At 34.3% G+C, this 15,175-nt stretch overlaps 2 protein-coding genes and 1 long non-coding RNA gene across 3 annotated transcripts; all 3 read right to left on the bottom strand.

Annotated features, from left to right (window-relative positions):
• Nucleotides 1-524: 524 nt before the first annotated feature.
• On the bottom strand, nt 525-3,232 carry LOC148958632 (uncharacterized). Its single transcript, XR_016144507.1, has 2 exons — nt 2,469-3,232; nt 525-1,324 (listed from the first exon to the last, which is right to left on the bottom strand). It is a non-coding gene; the product is annotated as an uncharacterized LOC148958632 (long non-coding RNA).
• A 6,452-nt stretch (nt 3,233-9,684) lies between these two features.
• Nucleotides 9,685-11,207, bottom strand: LOC135691936 (ADP-ribosylation factor 3). Its single transcript, XM_065209940.2, has one exon. It carries the CDS (start codon nt 11,061-11,063, stop codon nt 10,515-10,517), a length of 549 nt encoding a protein of 182 aa, XP_065066012.1. The 5' UTR covers nt 11,064-11,207; the 3' UTR covers nt 9,685-10,514.
• A 41-nt stretch (nt 11,208-11,248) lies between these two features.
• LOC135691927 (uncharacterized) lies at nt 11,249-15,142 on the bottom strand. The gene is made up of 2 exons (XM_065209929.2): nt 13,381-15,142; nt 11,249-12,357 (listed from the first exon to the last, which is right to left on the bottom strand). The coding sequence occupies exons 1-2, from the start codon at nt 15,020-15,022 to the stop codon at nt 11,957-11,959; spliced, it is 2,043 nt and encodes a 680-aa protein (XP_065066001.2). The 5' UTR covers nt 15,023-15,142; the 3' UTR covers nt 11,249-11,956.
• Between the last annotated feature and the right edge of the window lie 33 nt (nt 15,143-15,175).

Raw genomic sequence — 15,175 nt, 5'->3', positions numbered from 1 at the left:
GAAAGATGGGAGTGATGATGGAATACGCATTTCAAGCAGGGCAAAATCAAACTACATCCCAGGGCATGAAAGGTAATGGATGAAACCCCCATACAATCATTTTTTGATAGGAATATTGTTTATAGGAATATCAAGGCTCAGAATCATCAGATTTTTAAGAACCTTGCAAGAATAATGATCAGCCTTAACTCATGTGTCTTATTCTTCAACAGTTGCCTGCTTTGCTAGGTTCATAACAAGGAATCACATGACTGACAAATCTCCTCTTTGTCAAAGCAGGGTTTCTATTTGAGGGCAGGCAATGTTCCCTTGTAACCATATCAAATTTGATCAAAATAAGAACAATTTGATGATATTTTCAGGCTCAAAACGAACATGTATTTCTAAGTTAAAGTCCTTCCAAATTGAAATTTTTTATATTGAGTTGCTTCATGCTGTTTTGCTTTGTTCCTGTCTATCGTTTATTATCTGAGTAGTTTTCAATGTCAATATAATAAAATTATACCTTTAACTTTCTAGGAATTATATTAGAAATACCTTAAAGGTTTTTTGTCACATTAAAGACGATATAAAACCTTACTTCAAAGTGAAAATTAAAAAAAACAGTACTCATATCCAAATAATTAACGATGCTCGATAATCATGAATTTTCAACTGTCGTACTTGACACAGGTAAGTAGCTCTAAACGTATGGCTAGAAAGACAACTTGAGATAAATTGAACGCAATTTCTATTATTACATTGTTACACTTCTTAAAGATTTTCTTTCACATTTGAAATCCTTGCCAAAAGTGTTGCTAAACTGCGTTAAATTTTTTAATATTTTACACTGCATTCCCTTCTCTCCTTACCAGCAATTTTGCTTTATGCAAAGTCTGAGACTCGGTGAGGTCCAAGATATTACCTCGAAGATATTATCAATGAATTATTTTACAGGTAGTTATGGCTCTATAAACAGCAATGCTTTTAGGGATCTGGAATGCAGAGTTTGTCTTTTCTAACAGTAGAAATTTTTAAACCAACAACTAAACAACAGCACCTTCCTAAGACTTTTGACACAGATTATGATATTTGCTCAAATATAATTAAATACAGATCGTACATATTTACAGCTTTTCATTTAAACAGAAACTCGCATCTTTTTATGTTTATCTCAGTTCAATCCGCCTTCCTGATCGAAATCACCCTGGTAGCTAGTTGACGAAGGAAGCGCGTTTGGCCTATATAAGCAGACAAATTTGCCACCATATAGCATACAGTTAAACTTGCAAGGATCACAGTCAGCTTGCTTGGTACAAGGAAAGAGGAGGTAGCAGCTTGAACTCTGCAAAAAAATAAAATAGTTATTGAAAAGGCCAACATTTAACCAGAAAAATTTGTGTAAATCTATTTGCAACGTCGTGCCTGTAGTACTGCCAGAATTTGCAAAACATGCCTTCTCCTGTACAACTAATGACGTAGCAATTTGCAGAAACCATGGAGCCATCGTTTGATAAGGAAAACATCGAAGGAGTTAAACTGTCCTTGCTACAATAAACCTTTGCTTAACTGCTTTTTACTTGCCCAAACTCATGTTACCTTGGTCAAACGACATCTTGGTGTCAGCAAAATAATAGGCTACATCTCTACCTCAAAACTTTGGTCAGGATTGCCTACCCGAAAAAAAAATGCCCAGTTCTTGTTGAGAAGTGTCGGAGAATGCAAAAAACACTCAAGTATGGTCACAGAGGTGCTCAAGGACGTTATCATAAAAAAGCGTAGCAAAGATGTTTGCAGAAAAACGAAGAATGCAGCTTTTCACAACAAATGCATAACAAGTTTCCAATAGCGTATAGCAGTAATTTTTTGATTAACGATCGAAACCCTTTGCTTTATTTCTTTATGCTTTATGCGAAACTACCTTGACCCAAATCAATACCATTCGTTTATAGACAAAGTCTACATTGGTATTGCTCCAATCATCTTTTGACATTTGCAACTAGGAAAGTTTCAGCTCCTAACAATGTCCACAAATTACAAATTTTGTTCTTATATTTAACGATTACCTTTATAAAGATTATTGATGCCATCTGTTGTGGCTACACTACAAAATATTTCCCTATCAATGCTTTTAGACTTTTATCGCAGTGTTATTGTTCATCTTTCAAGGCCATATAATAATAAAAAGTCTTCACGAAGCACATTTTTCGCTTTTTTACTTAGGCATGACTGTGAAATCGAGAGAAAAATGTCGTTTGCCCACGACGCAGACAAATGGTATATTAAACCATTAAATAACAAAAACAACAAAACTTATCAAACATATTGTATTTAAGCAAGTTACAAATATCATGCCACCTTGACTGGAACGTTTTATCAAGTGTCTGCCTTTGATAAAAACAGCAGTATCCTTTGATGTAGAGATAAATCCAAGCTTGAATGAATTAAGCTAAGAATTATAAACAAAGAAATATTCTGCGTGAACAAACCTGTGAGTTGTTGTCTTCACCTTGCTCATTTTCATTCTGTAAATGTTGAGGCCTTGCATGAATCAGGCTTGTTGAGAGTATCAGCGTCATCCACAGAAAGAAAAACTGAAGATTATGCATCGTATCTAGTTCGGTTGGACACTGTTATCTTATCCGCAATTGAACTTGTGCTTTGCTTAAAACCTTGCCGGTCTATCGCCTGTCTGTTTTGAATTTGAGATGCAGGTATCTCCTGTTATCAAAGAAATATATTGTTCCTACGCATACAATTATTCTGATTCTCTGGACATTAATAGTATCCAGCAACTTGTACAAATTGTGAGCCATTAAAAAATTCCTGAAGAAACAACATGCTCCATCCTGGTTACAGTCATAACTGCTTGATAATTTCTTTAATTAACTAATTAAGTTGTCCATGTTTAGGGTGACGAAACAAATTTAAATCAACTTTGTTTACCAAGATCTCATTGATTCAGAAGTACCCAATATTCGAGCTTTAATTTGTCAGTTGTTTTTGTAATTTTCTATAATTGCTAAATGAATTACGATACCATTGAGTTTTGACTTCCTAGAGATTTATTGTTGATCATTCTGACTTCATTGTTCGTCGTCACCTTTTTTTTCTCAACATGGATTAATCACCATTTTAGACTGAAAAAACGAAAAAAATTACTCTTTCCCGATAAAGCTAATATTAAAACCTGTGTTCATTGACATTTAGAATGAAATGCTCTCGTCCGGAATATGTCCTTATTGGTTCAGTTCAAAGACGATTCCCGTAGCGGTGATTCCTTTCCTAGCCAATCAAGATTTTACGCTTATGCTTGGTGCAGATGAACTTTAACAAGACTAGGAATATTAGACCACAGTTATTCTTACTTTGTGATTATAACTTTGTGATTATACTTTCCTTCGGTATAATCAACTTGAAGAAACCTATTTGACTGATCTATTAAAAAGTACCCGGTATGAATAATAATTATCCGAATATTCTGCACAAATAAAAAAGATTTGCAAATCATCTATCAAGTGTCTTCTAGTGAAACATATTGAATCCGAAACAAAGATTATAGTTTAAATATATTGAATGCCACTTTTTAGAAAAACTTTAGCATAATGATCAAAGTGAGACTAAATTTCAGGCCCCAAACATCCTTTTGATGGATGACATAGATATTATCAAGGAAGGAGTAAGAAAGCTCATTGAAGGCATAGGTGCAAGTCTCACCGGCATAATTAAGTTAGCCACAAACAACTATTGCTGTAATTATTAAATGATTTTAATCGAAACATTGTTAAGATCTTCTGATATACCAGACGGTTGGAAGACGGCTATCATTCATTTGTATAAAAGGGGCCTAAAAGTGATTCATCTAATTATGAGATCAATGTCATTTCCATCAGTTCCTTGCAAATCTGTGAACACACAATCAAATCTTATTTGTATAATCATCTTGAGGGTATTAGTATAATTACCGATAGCGACAAATAACATTTTTCAAGTAAAACGTTTCATTTAAAGCCGAGTTTTTGTCTTAAGTTAATCGCTTGTGTCAGGCAATAAATTCTCGTTTCTTTTTCGACCATTTTAAGGCCTTTGACAAGTTTCACACCGCAAAAGTTTACGGAAGTTAAAAATGTGGAGACTTTGTAATCGATGGAATGCCTCCTGTCACCAAGGATTGAAATAAATGTGATGTGATGGACGTTCTTTCTTGGGTTCCACAGGGAACAGTTATGGGACCCATCTCATTTATTATATTCATTAATGAAATTATTTACGGTTTACATTCAGAAAATCAATTCAGTTTGTAATGAACAACATCCGTCGAGGATCTAGTACTAAAGAGATTCATTGGAATCACGTGGAACATGAAGTCAATAAGAATTCGATCATAAAATGTTTACCAGATCATATAAAATAATTTGGCTAGTTTTAAATAAACAAATTTAGTACATGCAAGTCAGTTAACAAAATACTTGCTTTAAGAAACTTGTATCAAAATTTACCCGAGTTAATGGTGTAAGAAAACTCCTCTTTCATATTGCGGTGTCATATCAAGATGGACCAGTTTATCACAACTAGTTGAAAAACAAATTTAGTTTATACCTTAATCATCCAAAAGACATCGAATTCAATTTCTGTGTCATAAAGGCGTAGAAATGAGCCCTAGTGTCGTTAAATGTAATTCTAAAATGAAAACGGCGATGGTTATGATGATGATGAATACCAAATCTTAAGCTTTTTTCTACATTTGCTATTGTTTTTAGGGTAAATGTTTTGGAAGAGCCCCCTGCATACAGAGCAAACATTCAAATTTTCTCAGCAAATGACAACAGATTTAAGGATTGAGTTTATGGAGTAGCGACTAAATAAACATTTTCTATTGTTCTTCTACTTCGACATTTAAATTATGTGTTGCTGTATATGTTTTAAGGAAAAACATATCATCTGGTGAGATTACTTTTCCTACTTCAGTATCCAGAAATTCGTGAGCACCTTTGATAATTCATTAAAAACAGAAACGTATTGAAATATCTTGACTGAACACAATTAAACTGGGGGTACTAGGTATCTTTGCGTGATGGTGTTATCGGCGTATTTTTGGTGAAATTAGTTTGCGTGCATGTGTGACATGTATGGAATACTGCTGTATTGAAAACACTTTTTAATGCTTCAATTTTATACTTAGATTCAGAAATTCACTTAAGTCATTTTGTTAACTTCATCTCTGTAATATTGGATAAAATTCAACCTAATTTGATAATGAGAAGAGTCCTCTGCCTTCAACCTTTGCTTGTGATAGTACTGTACTGCCGGCTCATCCTGGCTTTATTTTCGTAGAGTGGGGCAGACGCATAGGAGCAGACGTAATCACATTCTGATAAAACGGTGAGTCACAATAATAATAATAACAATAAATTATTTTACAGGGTAATTCAATCAGCTAAACGCATTATGCTATCAAGAGGAGCCCTGTCTGAAATTAAAAAACATTGGTAAGGCTCTGGCACTCAGGGTAGTACATGGCCTACCGAAATTTGAGAAATTCGTAGCATGACTTGGAAAACAGACTTGGAAAACAAACCAACAGAAGAAAAATTGTACGAGAAAATGCTTAGTCAGAAGTTTGCAAATTTGATTTCATATCGTTAATTTCAAATGAGACACAAGCCATCGTCAAGATTAAAAGTGTCAAAATACATTGACAAGATAGTACATATGAATTAAAAACGAATTGAAAACGAATTCAAGAGTGTTGTCTTAATCTGTAGGCTTTCCTTTGCTTTTTTGAATACAAACTGATGTTTCATGATAAAAAGGCACACATTTGAAGTCGCATGGTTGACATATTGACTGTGAATCACAAGGGCAAAACAAGCAGCAATTTTCATCTCTTCTTTGTCTCTAGAAACAAATGTAAATCACATCAATATTCTTCCTCTTTTATAAGCCAATTTATAGTTACACCAGATACAGCAATTTCTTTAAAAGCTTTATGCTGCGATTAGCGTACAGTTCTCGGATTACAGTCATTTTCACAGTTTTTAGTCTACCGGCAGTCCAGGGTTATCCTGCAGGCAATAAGAGGTTCCAAAGTATGCTCGACATTCTCTATTGCATGGCTGGCAGTCTTCGTTAGTCATGCAAGGACAAAATTGGCAGCAAGTCGGTGATCTTTTTGTTCTCTATAAACAAGATATGTTAAAATATATTACGAACGGTTTATGGTCTAAAACTGCAAAGAATTCAATATAACAACATGTAATCTTTCTTTGTAAAAGATAGTCGGAGTGGTCGAAGGGACCACCATAAGCATACGCTTAGTAGGACTCGTAATTTTGTTCAATTTCAATGAGTCTGAAATCTCAGACTCGGTAAGTTAAGTGTGTAGAATTTCGACTTCAGGAAAACGTTCCTCTCTGTTGATTTTTCGAGACATTTCTGTTGATACAAAACTAAAGGCCATTGCCTAAGAGAAATATTTCAGTATCGGAGAGAGAATAGTCCGAAAAATTCAAGGTTCCCCCTTTAAGGCAAGCTGCTGGTGACATTTCAAGACATTCTCAACATCATGTAGCGTGGAACTTAATAGTAATGAATTAAAGCCTTGAAAAATCTCAACTGTTTGTTCTAGAAAAGAAACGGTAGTACAAAAATTTAATTTTATAAAAAATCTTTTTTGAGGATTTGGACCATCAAATCAAAGTATAGATGAACACTCAGTTTGAAAAATTAGATAGCTGTGTTAAAAACCGACTGAGCTACCAGCGAAAGGCCTGAAGTTTGCTATTATGTTTCTGTAGCTTCGCATTGGTTCGTTGTTTAGAACAAGTAACAAATTACAGTGTTTGTCTGTGATGGGAAGGAGGCCTTGGCTTGTCTGGAAATATACTTTTTATCAAATTGTATACAAGACCAAACTTCAAACGATATGTTTCTTATTGCGTCACCACTAAACAAAATTAGCTATTGTCGTTGTTACATTTGTACACACTGTTGTGAACAAAATAGGCTATAAACCTGTAATCACAAAAAGCAATGCAGATCTGCGAACTGTAGACGGAAAAAAGGAAGAAACTCATAGCAACCTGTAATACTCTTAAACCAATCGATTGCTTGTGGCGCTGATCTCGCCTTGTTGGATGGCTCAGAGACACTGTTACCATCAGGAAGATATACAGGGTCACCAGGAGTATGATGGTACTTTGTGAGAAGCTGCGAGTGGTGTTCATTGTCTTTTAAAGGATTTCACCTTTGAGAAAAATTCATTGATAAGTGACGAATGTGAACTAGACAGTAAATCCTATAAACAAGTTCATATTAGTGCGTCTGGATGCATTCACAATTACTTTTTATGCAAAATGATTAAAACCATACAAGTCCATCAATCAGTTTACAATACACTTGAAATTGCAAATGATTGAAAACGATGCTTCTACATCCAAATAGCTTAAGTTTATGCTTTTCAGTGTCAATTTTAACCCATTTCAGTGCAAGAAACGTCATAGACCTTTTGAATGTGCCTGCATTAATAATTGAGTATCATAGTATTACCACGAAGGTTATCCTTACACGCATCCTTACATTGCACTTAATCTTGACAAACTGGCAATTTTCATACCTGATTTTCTTCGAATGAACCAGATTCTGATTGAAAACAACAGCTCCTATTCATTTCGTATTTAAGATTTTTCACAGAGGCGGTGTTTTATGATTTACGATCAGAATGACACGACTCTTCCTGGTTACCCGGCGCTAATTAAGCCAATTTACAAATTTGATTACTGTTGACAAGGAAAGAAAAGATGCTACTTGAGAAACGAATCAATTTGGTCTTTCAATTACCTATTCCCAGAAAAACAAGATCCTTTAAAATTTTGTTCAGAAAGCTTTCAAAAACATTTGTAAGCTTCTATATCTCAACTAATTATGAACAGATGTATAACTGATTTTCCAAATTTAGAGGTTTATCGTGGTGTTTTTAAAGTTCTAATGTCAAAAGTTAAAAAATCTAAAAATATATTTTAATGACGTCACACTTTATAGGGTTGTACGATCTACAATACATTTTATGAAGAATCAGCAGCCAATCCCAAATGCAATAATGAATCAATAATAAACGCTTTGGTGTTTTTTTATTTCAAAACATGGTGGTTCTCTTAAACGAATTAAATGCTTGAAATTAGTTAGAGGTTTTTGAAGATTCAAAGATTTTTGTTCTTGTTAATTCAGATTCTGCCGCTGCCCTCATAATTCTACTTGGCTTTAGGTGAATTCGAGGTCGAAAAGGTCTCGTTAATGTTGCCTCCCAGTGGACACTCAACAGAAAAGGTTTGCAATCTTTTGATCCACAGATTGCACCAAAGTGAAAGTTCATAGTAAAAAATATACATAAAACGCACATTTTGTTTGTTTCAGGTAGTATCACCAAGCCTTCCAGTATCCATAGACATTCTTCATTTAGAAATTCAGGACCTTTTCACAAAATTTTTTGATGTCTTTAGGAATTCAGGATAAAAACTTGGGACTTTACAAGATTTCAAAAGTTGTAAATCCTTTGCGAGTTAAAATGGGGTAGGAGGATTCCAGTTGTAGCCTGCTTAGAAATTCAAATGGTTGCTAATCTTAAATAAACTTAAAGCTTTTAAACAAGAACTTTTAATGGACTGAAAATGCTTTTCAGTTGTCTGGAAACCCGTGATTGCTCTTCCGTCTAGCTGTTTATACCTTCTTAGGCACAACTTTTATGTTTTAATTTGCAATTTCAAATAATGGACTTGATAATGCTGTTGTAATGTACTCGGTTATAACATACTTTCAAAATAACTTACTGGTGTACTAGGTAAAAGGTCAGTACTAAACATTAAGAAAGTACCCCACTTATAATGTACCCGTTTATAGCATACTTTTGGTTTAAGCATACTTCTTCATCCACTCTTCTAAACAAATTCCATCAGCTTAACTTTGTGTCTTCTTTGTTAAAAATCCATTTTGTTGCATCACTTATTGTGCCAAGATGCTTTCCATCATAGGAATAAATGAAACCATGACCATGTGTGTGATTGTTTCATATTGTTGTATTGTTCCCTATCAAGTGCCATCCAACTTCCACAGGAATTTTTTGTGAGTTTTTGGATTTGTCTAATGCCGACGAAACATTGAAGATGTTGAGCAAAATTGCAGTCAACAACTATTGGATGAAAAATGATTTTCAGAAATTCTTTACAGACTTCTTCATACTGTTTAGCCTGTAGAAATTTAGTTGAAAGTATGGTTTTTAGATAGTGACAATAATGTACTTAACCTGCCGGTCTCTTAAAGTTTGTTATAAACGGATTATACTGTAGGTAAATTAACTTTCTATGCCACTACTTTTACTAATTAGAGGAAAGTTTACAATATTTTATTCAGAAATTCATCATGATAATGAATCTAAGGGGTCTAGGTACATAGATATAGTACTGAAACTACATTCTTATATCAGATTGGAACATAGTGCTATAGGTGTGTCATGGTCTTGTATGCAGAACATAGCCGAACGTACGAGTTTGGCAGACCAATAAAATTATTGCAAGTTTTATAATTTATGCAGTTGATTATCATCATTTCTATTTAGGTTATTGTCATGCAATAGAATTTATAAAAGTTATTCTAAGATTGATTTCAAATCTTTCATTGCAGGAGAATTTTGGCTGCATAAAAAAACTAGAAGAAGCTTTCATATTCACAATTAGGTCAAATCAAGAGCTGCACGAGGTGAAATATTTGAATTAACATAAACTAGAACAATGCTTGACAAAAGGTAAACATTCCTATGGTGAAAACTACCAGTTACGGCATAAAGTGGCTCAGTTATGGCATAAAGTGGCTCAGTTATGGCATAAAGTGGCTCAGTTACTTGGGTCCAAGGATCTGGAATGCACTTCCAAATGGAATGAACTTGTCCACAAACGTAAATAAATCTAAAATTCTTATCAAAATTTGGCTGTTTGGTAATAATTGCTGCTGGTTAGATCTTAGATGCTTCACGCTTGTGTTAATTGGTTGTAGAACTTTTGTCTAGCCAATACTAAATCAGGTTAATGATGCATGCATCTTTGAAGGAATTATTACATGTATTCAAAATATGCAGTATATGACTAGCCATTGCAATATTTGGGGCCAAAAAACCTGACAATGCATACTGTCTTTCTAGAGATTATAAAAGTGAAAACAGTGAGAAAATTGACAACTGATTACAAAGCCCTGAAGACTGATAATGACAATTAGAAAACTGTCTTTAACTATAGATACAATTTCAATTGATATCATTACACACCTAGTCCTCTCTCAAAAGCATAAGAATGCATTACTTTTTCTATATGCCAAGTGCTGTTCCAGTGGGAAAATTATCTACTTTAAAAATCTTGGAAGTTGTGAATAAACCTCTTTGTTGCTAACCATGTGATAAAATTTATGTAGTATAACAACATATTCCGATTGTACCTGAAGACAGCTGCATATAAATTATTAGCTCTTAAATGTCTATAAATGTTAATATCCTATTTCTTAACACCTTGAATCTGATTTGCTAACCAGTCGAGACCATCGTGTAACCCTTCTCCTTTCAATGCACACGCAGGCTGTACAAACCAGTTATGGCTTCGAATATTGTTCAACCCAAGTTTGTCCCTTATGTCAGCCACACTGGCAGCTCCAACTACATCTTGTTTATTAGCAAATATGAGCACATGAGCTCCTTTAAGATCTTCTTCTTCTAACAATCGGTAAAGTTCATCTTTGGCTTCATTCAGCCTCTGCTTATCACTGCTGTCGATGACAAAGATTAATCCCTGAGAACCTTGCAAATAAACTCTCCAGAGATTTCTTATCTTGTCCTGACCACCAATATCCCAAACAGTAAATGATATGTTCCTATAATTTACCGTTTCTACGTTAAAACCAATCGTCGGCACTGTCGAAATGACTTCGTGAAGGCGTAGCTGGTATAGTATTGTCGTTTTGCCTGCATTGTCTAGGCCCACCATGAGAATCCGAACTTCTTGATTGCCGAAAAGTTTCCTCAGCGCTGTCACCATGAAATTTCCCATTTTGAATATACTACTTAGAAACAATTTACACACTTACAGATGTAAAACTATAGTATCTGCAACCATCCACACTTACAGATGTAAAACTATAGAAATCTGTAACATTTCTTCTTCCAACGACGGAACTAAACTAGCAAGCCACGTCCACCTTACTGCGCAGTCGCAAATGAAAAAAATGACGTAGATAATGTTGACGTATCTTTCTTGTCAATTATCAAACATGTAACAAAACACGGATAAATCTATTACGTTGGAACTAGAATCTACCATCTAGCAACAACAATTCAACCAGGCTTACAACACAATACTTAAATTTTTAGCGAGAAATATAAGTACTTTAAAAAATTTTAAGACCTAAAACGCATTATCTTGATATCAAGCGGATAAGATGCTATGTACTCTTACGATTGAAACGCTTACAACGGAAAGGCTAAAACAAGAACTAATCGGACTCATTTGCCAAAAAAGTCATCTAAAACAGGGTTTCCAGTTCATCATGTGCCCTCCTGTTGTCTGACGTGTCCTGCGCTGAGGTCAACACATTAAAACCTGCCAGCGAAGATTTTTTTATCTTCTAGCTTGCTTGGGGAAAATAAATTTATAGAATTCACGAAATTAATTAAACACATAACTTGTTCTGTACGCATGTCATAGTCAATGCAGTCTGTGACAACAGACCAATCTACAAAGCGTACTCTAAAATATTGCTATTATGTAAAAATCATATTTGCAATTTCAAAAATTTTCTAGCTTAGTTTTTATCATATAAGTGTGCCCGTCTGAACAAATTTCAAAAAGTGTTGCAAGAATGTAAAACAAATAAAACAATTAATTGTGATATCTTTCTGAAAAATTCTTAAAGCATTTTTGAATACAAAAACTCTTAAAAAATTTTACTCATCAGCATCATCAAACTGCCCTTCTTCTTGGTCTGCAGGTTTGAGACCTTCTTTGGCATTCCTATATTTTTTGTACACTAATGAGTCATAACAAGCAACTGGCGAGAATGCTTGAATACAAGGTGGGTATCTGTTGACTGTGTTCTGGAAGTCATCAATTAATGATGAACTTAAGTCTTTTCTAGCAGTATAGGTACCAAGAGTATCTTGATAAATTTCATCTCTGATTTCCTCATCCCAGTCTTCTTCTGGCTCTAAAGGCAACCATGTTGAACTAACTATAACTTGGTGTTTGTCTGCTATATTTGTCTGAGATGGACCCAGTGGTTGTGTTTGCATTTCCACATTCTCTTGAAGTTCCCTATTTGATGAAGTAGCTTCTCGTTTATCTGAATCTAAAATGATAGTTAGAATGTAAATAAACAAAAATAATACCCTATCTTACATACCTTTTGAAGCATATATAAAATAACTTCATAATTGTAAAAAAGGTCCTGCTAAGTAAAAAGTGTGATTAGAATAATAGAGTTCTCAAATATGCATTACTTACAATTAAGCTCACTTCAAAACTCTTCAATCCCATGGTTTAAAGGATTGGACAACTTTTAGAATTATCATGTTGCTTCTAATTCAATAAGCTAGTGCATAGAAGCTTAGTAATTTAGTATCAAAACATTAAATGGGAAATCCTCGCTTTATTTTTGGCCTAATTGCAAACCAGGCACTATCAGAACTTTTTTCGAAGCAAACTTAGTTATTCAACACTCAGGCTTGTCTTGACACCAATGCAAAACCTGATAAGTCTTAGGAATTAAAAATTAATGATAAATAGTGTTGCTATTAATTCAAATGGCATCAAACATACACTATTGTGTACAGATACTTTTATTGCTTACAAAGTGGACTTATGTGGTCCAAGTTTATATAAGACATACAAGTAAAGGGGCATTTAATCATCAAAACATGGGTGAAAACCTGATATATACCCATTGAGCACTAGAATATGAAAATTGCAACAGTGTATTTCATCCTCTGACTTAGGCTTTTAGAGCTTGATCAATGGATTGGCTATTGTAGAAACCAATAAACATCAGAATTTGTAAATGTTATAAATTCACTGGCACAAAGATGTTGTCAGCATCTTGCTTTGTTGGAAATCTTAGATTTTTAATTGGTAGACAGTAGCATTTTCAAAATATTAAGAGAAAGTCGAATCTGTCTAGATAAATTCCTGGCTTATCAAGATACTTTGTCAACAAAAAACCTTGACATATAACAAACTTATTTTTTTCAAGGGACTCCTTTTTGAAAAACATATATATTGTTAACAGCTGGTAAAACAATGTTGCTTTAAATTGTTGCTGAATTAATGTTTCAAAAATTGAAGAGTAATCAGGACTAAAATTATTAATTCAAACCTCCATGGTGTTTCCAAAGAGACATCCCAGCTCTCATAGCATTTATCAATGCAGTTTCATTGAAACAAACAGGCTGGTCTTCTTCTTCTTCATCTTCTTCTTCTTCAGTTTTACCATTTGTAGCTGACATTTCAATAATGTCACATTTAACTTTATCCTCCCTGGTTTTACCTCTCCAGTTATCTTTTAATGATGCATCTCTCTCTGGGTACACATTTTCTTTAATTATTTTTGGAAGACTTTCAGTTGAAAAATTGTTTCCCTCAACATCTAGCCTCTTGAGATTTGTTAGAGAGATGATAGCTTTTGGGAACTCTGTTAGCTTGTTATTGAATAAGTCAAGAGAATGCAGGTTTTTCAGCTTTGAAAATGATTCTGGTATTATTGCTATCAAATTAGAATCCAGACGCAGTTCAATAAGGTGTTTCAGGTTCCCAATATTCATAGGCAGTGACTTTAATCTGTTTTTTGACACTTGGAGATAAGTTAATGATTCAAGTTGATCTAATGACTCTGGTAAATACTCAAGCTGGTTCTGGCCAAGATCTAACCACTGTAATTGTCTTAGCTTGCCAAAATCATTTGGAAGTGCTGTTATTTGATTTTCATCAAGATGTAACTTCTCTAAATTTAAAAGTTGTGTGAAGCTTTTTGGAAGGGATTTTAGCCAGTTGCCACTTTGGAAGTTACTTCTTTCAAGCTCAAACATGGTGCTCCCAAGATGCAAATGCTTCAAATTTTCTAATGTTCCAATGTTGTCTGGGAGGTCTGAAATATAATTTCTCCCAGCCAGCAAAGAAACAATTTTGGCTGCAGATTTACAAAAACTTTCAGATAAGGGTTTTTCAAGAATCTCATTGTCTTCAATTGCAAGTTCTTTGATATTTCCCAACTCTTCAAACCATTTTGGAACACTAGACAAATCATTCTTGCTAAGGATAAGTTTCTCAAGACTTTTGGATGATGCCATTGTACTTGGTAAAAGAGACAGACTGTTATTTGACAAAATGAGGATTTTCAGGCTCGGCATCTCACAGAAATCTGATGGCAGCTCTTCTAATCTGTTTGAGTCTAGATTCAAGACTTGAAGCCTCTTCAAATTTCCAAAACCATTTGGGAGCATCAAAATTTCATTCTCACTGCATTCAAATTTCTCTAGATGTTCCAAAGTCCCAAAGTCATTTGGTAGCGTTGTCAGTACATTTTCATCTAGAAAGATCTCCTGTAGGCTTTTCAATCCACTGAAAACTCCGTTTTCGATTGATTTTATGTTGTTTGAAATTGCAGAAAAAATTCTTAAATTTCTCAAGTGTTTTAATGTCTTTGGTAAACTGTAAATTTCATTTTCATTCAAATTCAAAACTTCCAAATTAACCAACATTCCAACGCTGTCTGGGATTGTCAGGAGCATGTTACCTATGATGGATAACTTTTTCAAACTAGTCAATTCACCAATGTTGTCAGGTATAGCTTCTAGGTCGTTGTGATCTAGAAGTAGTTCAGTTACAAATCTTTTCGAATTTCCATAATCAAGTGGAGTACACTGCAGTTTCAGTTGGCATGGTGTTAGCTCAACTAGATCTCGAGATCTCAAATCACAAGCGTGCTCTTCCATTTCTTCCTTTTGCTTGGTTGACGACATTTCTCTAAAAAATATTGTTTTTAAAAAACAATATTTATTTAGATATTCGCCATTTGCTGGTTCTCGTGGCTACAATCATATCGAGACTTTCAACCAAAGAGAGACAGAATTCTCCTCCAAAGCGCGCTTCTTCCGCGAAGCTTCGAAACGAGG

Source organism: Rhopilema esculentum, chromosome 13 (assembly GCF_057945365.1).
Source record: "Rhopilema esculentum isolate cy_ngs chromosome 13, ASM5794536v1, whole genome shotgun sequence".
NCBI lineage: Eukaryota > Metazoa > Cnidaria > Scyphozoa > Rhizostomeae > Rhizostomatidae > Rhopilema > Rhopilema esculentum.
This window is presented reverse-complemented; position numbering and strand designations above follow the sequence as displayed.